The sequence below is a fragment of the Amblyraja radiata genome, chromosome 31 (genome assembly GCF_010909765.2).
Source record: "Amblyraja radiata isolate CabotCenter1 chromosome 31, sAmbRad1.1.pri, whole genome shotgun sequence".
In the NCBI taxonomy this organism is placed as follows: domain Eukaryota; kingdom Metazoa; phylum Chordata; class Chondrichthyes; order Rajiformes; family Rajidae; genus Amblyraja; species Amblyraja radiata.
This window is the reverse complement of record NC_045986.1, coordinates 16,690,612-16,695,996: the sequence shown is the minus strand read 5'-3', so window position 1 is coordinate 16,695,996 and position 5,385 is coordinate 16,690,612. Positions and strand designations below refer to the sequence as shown.

At 46.2% G+C, this 5,385-nt stretch overlaps 1 protein-coding gene across 1 annotated transcript in view; it reads left to right on the top strand.

Moving 5' to 3' along the window:
* The first annotated feature begins 1,639 nt into the window (after positions 1-1,639).
* The window catches only part of LOC116990284 (protein polyglycylase TTLL10-like), a 29,418-nt gene continuing 25,672 nt past the window's right edge, over positions 1,640-5,385 (top strand). Inside the window, exon 1 of the mRNA XM_033047792.1 lies at positions 1,640-1,923. Coding sequence (XP_032903683.1) covers positions 1,640-1,923 — 284 coding nt within the window. The remainder of the gene's footprint in view (positions 1,924-5,385) is intronic.

Sequence of the window (5,385 nt, the reverse complement as noted above, 5' to 3'; positions counted from 1 at the left end):
GAAGTTGCGACTTTACCCAGGAAATTGGCCAGTTCTTTCATACCAGGAGCCACCTTTATTACCAATTACCAATCCTTAATCCTACAGCGTAGCAGCAACTCCCCCAGAACAATCAGCAAATTGGTCCCAGACTTGACAATGTGAGCATTGTGAAGTCCAGTAAAATAGAAGAATATTTATCAGTATCTGACAATCAACCGAAAATGGCTCTGTGTTTGGATGGTTTCAATCAAAAATACTTTGTGGAATAAAGCCAATCTTTCTTCATGTTGTCATCTCCTTCATTCTACCTCAGCGCCATAGGCAACAGTCGTATAGTGCAGCTGCAGAGAATCCACCAGATTCACTGCACGGGTTCACCGGCGTCTTCCATTTGGCATCAGGAGCTGACAATAACGTCCAGCTTACCACAGGGGATGAGTCTGAGGTGGATCGTGGAGATGCTTCATTAAAGCGCACCGCAAGACCAGCCTGAGGTGGATGGAGAGGGAACATCGGCCGTGCAGCGAACATGGACAAACTCCACTTGAATGCAACAACTGTGATCGGCGTGCAAAGTATTTTGAGATGTGGTGCTGGGATCCACCTACTGCTTGGTGGAAATGATCATGAGCTTTCAAGATGTATCTGATGTACACTGGGCTGTGCAGACCAAGGTGCCCAGGTCTAGCCCATGGTTTAGCTTGCTAATCTCGGTCCTCTCAATAGCTTTGAACAAGTGGCACCAGTCCCCGAGCCAGAGTCTGATCCCAAGGGAACAGCTACTGATTTTTTATCACTGACATCTACTGGTAAGTATAGTCTGTCCCTGGGTTATGAGCACCAGATTATGCGTGCATCCACCTACGAACATATTCCTGTGATCTAATTAAATTGAAAAATGCGATTGTATATATTTTTGTAATGATATCAAATGATTTTTGTGTACTTTCTGCCTTAAAATTGTCTGCAAAAAGAGAACCTATTTGTTACCTGGGACAACCTGTAACGCTGGATTGGAAGTTTCAACTGTGCTTCCGTGCTAGTAAACAATGTTGACACTCACTGTCTCAACACACGCACACATGCACACACGCGCACACACACACACGCACGCACAAGCACACAAGGCAGCCGGCTCAAGTATTGTGGTGCCTTGACCCTGCCTGAATCAATGCCTTCACAGGTGAGATGAACAGAGTAAATGCAAGTAAAAATTGTTCAAGTAAAGATCCCTTACAATGAAAACCTAATGTGCAAAAGGCTAGAAATGCTTGACTACCAGCCATTATCCCTAGATTAGAACATAGTACATAGAACATAGGACAGTACAGCATAGGAACGGGCCCTTTGGCCCACAATGTCTGTGCTGAAGATGACATCATGCTTTTCAGATTCCTACACCTTCTTCCAGAAGGTAGTGCGGTGTGGGTCCTTGAAGATGCTGGCTGCCTCTGATAGATCCCTTTGATGGTGGAGAGGTCAGAGGTTTCAATCGTCTTTGCATCTTGCCGGAAATGGTGGCGTGAGCCAGGGAAAAGAGTGTTGACCAGTGCCTGAAAAGTACATTTGGAATCCTCCATGATGACATGCTTGCCACAGTCATGGCCAGCAACAGCAACTGTCATCCGTTTCAAGTCAGATCAGGAGTGAAATAGGGATGCGTGATTGCCCCAACACTGTTCACCATCTTTATTGCGACATCCACATCATCAAGGACGACCTACCTCCAGGAATCGAAATCGTCTACAAAACTGATGGCAGACTTTTCAATCTTGCCCGTCTAAAGTCCAAAACGAAGACATCTGTGAGCTCCCTCATCGAGTTCCAATACGCAGACAACTGTGTTGCTGCTCTCTCAGACAATCATCTGCAACAGATCCTCACTGCCTTCAACAGTGTATACACTAAACGTGGATTTACCATCAACCCAAGAAGACTCAGGTTATTCACCAACCGTCACCAACTGAGACAAATCGGAAAGAACCATCAATTCAACTTGGTGAAACAACCCTGGAAAATGTGGATCACTTTCCGTACCTTGGAAGTCACCTCTCCTCCAATGTCGACCGTGATGACGAGATCCAACATCGTCTTAAGCGTGCTGGAACAGCTTTTGAACGTCTTCGAACGAGGGTCTTTCAAAATCGTGACATCCGAACAGGCACCAAAATGTTAGTGTACAAAGCACTCCCGTATGCATCAGAAACCTGGACAACATACCGACGCCATCTGAAAACACTTGAAAAGTTCCATCAACGATGTCTTCGAAGCAGCTTAAATATCAGTTGGGAAGACAGAAGAACCAACGTCAGTCAGCGTGCTGAATGAAGCAAAAGCATCTAGCATCGAAGCTGTCGTCATCAAGAACCAACTAAGATGGGTCGGTCATGTTGTTCAGATGAAAGACGAGCATCTACCAAAGCAAACCTTCCACTCCCAGCTTAAAGAAGGCAAACGTAAAAGAGGCAGACTAAAGAAGAGATCCAAAGACGCCTTAAACACCAGCATGAAGAAATGTGAAATCGACAATTGGAAAAGGAATGCCAGGGACAGGAAACTCTGGCGAAACATCATCCAAGAAGGAACAGCGACCTTCGAAGCCAAGAGATGCGTAGAATTAAAAGAAAAGAGAAGAAAACTGAAAGAGAGGCAGCAACAACCAAAGCACGATTTGCCATCTGGAATTACCTGTCCTGAATGCCGAAGAACTTTCAAAGCCAGGATTGGCCACCTGAGAGTCCATAAAAACAACGGAACGTAGACCATCATTCTCAACCTCGAGGGAAAGCCACGACTCTCCAGACTGCTGGTGGACAATGGGTCGGCAGAGAAATCTTCCACAGAAACTCATACTTCTCACCAACGGTGGCACCATGCAGTAAATGTTGAGTGATATCATTGGACTCGGGGAGTGTTTTATTTGTGATGTCACTTCCTGGTTTGCTAGTGGAAAGGTTATGACAGCACAGGGGTTGGCGAGTTGGAAATGCAGGAAGTAGTGGTGATTCACATCATTTTAAGCACCTTCACAAAGTATTGCGTCAACAGCCTTCTGTGGTCTCATCACCAGATTCTTTCAAGTATTACAATTTCACTCTGAGTGGTCTGCCTCCCTCCATAGAGATAGATCAGCCATAATTGAATGGCGAAGTAAGTAGGCCGAATGGCCTAATTCTGTTCCTATCTATCATGATACTGCAAAGCTCAGCGGCAGGAAGAAGAAAGAAACTGGAGACATGTTTCATCAGAGATGGTCTGAACATTAAATGACAAGCTTGAAACGGTTATACTGTAGAAGCAGGTTCTTCAGCAGGATTTTGTAGGGCATTGAATATATATTTAAATACTGTAGGTCTTGCGAAGAGCATGAAGGAAGCGTTTACCATGCCAGCACCCACAATCTTTGCCCGCACCCAGCTGGTCTCCTCGCTTGTGTGTGACGACTGGTCAGTGTCGGGCGGCAGCAATGGGAATGTGCTGGCAAATACTCACATAAAGTGAATCACTCACTGCAGGAGGGTTGGTGGTATGGGCAGGGACCTCGGTTCCATCCCGACCTCTGCTCCTCTCTGCGTGGTGTTAATACTTCCTCCCCAGAACAGCGTGGGTTTCCTCCGCGTGCTCCAGTTTCCTCCCACATCCTAAAGACATGCAGATATTGATGATATGGCGGCTGAGAATTAGTCCGGGTAAGTGCCAAAAGTAGTGAAGGGGAGACAATGTATTTGAGAGAGAATCAGTTGAAGGGGACTTGAGGCAACATGGACATCGTGGGCCGACGGGCCTGTACTGTGCTGTACTGTTCTATGTTCTATTGTTGACCCAATGGAATGCTCTGCTGAGGGTCGTGATCTAATGAACTGAAAGGTCATTTTCTATGCCGCAATAAGTAAGGAAGAGACATATATGCGTCTCACTCGAGTCAGTAACTACCCTGAAGGACCGAACGGCCTCCACTGCTGTATTTCCCATTCTTCTTGTCGAGTCCACACACGAGATTAGACGTTGTTCAGCCAGAGCTGAACGCACTTCTCGGCATCAGCATACAATGGTGTCTGACTTGTGCTTCTTGTGGGTGGCGGTGGAAAGATTGGTGGAAACAGGGCTGCGATGTGAACGCTCTTTCCTTGACCGCATTTCCCATTAATAGAGTGATAGTATCATGCAATATAGGCGCAGGCCCTTCGGCCTAACTCATCGATGCCGAACAAGTTGCCAAACTGAGCCAGTTCCACATGTTTGTGTCTGGCCCATATCCCTCCAAACCATTCCTGTCTACGTACCTGTCGTTTATATGTTGTTAATGTCCCTGTCTCAAGTACTTTCTCTGGCAGCTCGTTACAACTTCCCACCACACTCTGTATGAATACGTTGTCTCTCAGGTCCCCTTTAAATCTTTCCCCTATCACTTTAAATCTATGCCCTCTAGATTCAGACTCCTTTACCCTTGGGAAAAGACTGGTTATTCACTTTCTCCTTGCCCTTCATGTTTTTATAAACTCCATAAGGTCACCCCTCAGCTTCCTACACTGCAGGGCAAAAAGACTCCGTCTATACAACTTCTCCCTACAACTCAAACCTCCCAGACCCAGTCAATAACCCCCTGCATCGTTCTTCGCATGCGGACGAACACAGACGCACAGCCTGAGTGCATTTCTAACTTGGATCGATTTATAACGGGGAATTTCAATCAATACAAACTCTACAAGAGCTGATTGGATGCACAATCAGGGAATGGTTTGATTGGGTTCCTGCTCCTTATTCCTCTCGCTACCTCTTGTTGGAGTGTGCAATGTGTGTCGGTGTCAGGCAGGGAGGGGTTCTTTCACAAAGTATCTCGATAGAGCCGCGTTACACTGGAGCAGAGGGAGAGCTCCATCCAAGACCGCAGGAGATTGCAGGGAATTGTGGACACAGCCCAGACCATCACACAAACCATCCTCCCTTCCATTGACCCCATTTACACTTCCTGCTGCCTCGGCTAGACCAGCAGCACAATCATGGACGAGTCTCACCCCGCCAATCCTCTTCTCCTCTCTCCCATCAGGCAAGAGGCACAGAAGTGTGAAAACGCACATCTCCAGATTCAGTTTCTTCCCAAGTGTTATCAGGCAACTGAACCATCCCAACAACAACTAGAGAGCAGTCCTTAGCTACTATCTACCTCATTGGAGAACCTCGGACTATGTTTGATCAGAATTTAGTGGTCTTTATCCATGTTATTCCCTTTATCATGTATCTGTACACTGTGGATGGCTCGGTTGTAATCATGCATTGTATTTCCACTGATGGTTAGCACGCAATAAAAGCTTTTAACTGTACCTCGGTACACGTGACAATAATCTAAACTCAAAACTCAGCACTATTAAAGGATCACTACAAACAAGAAAGGTCGAGCAGGCT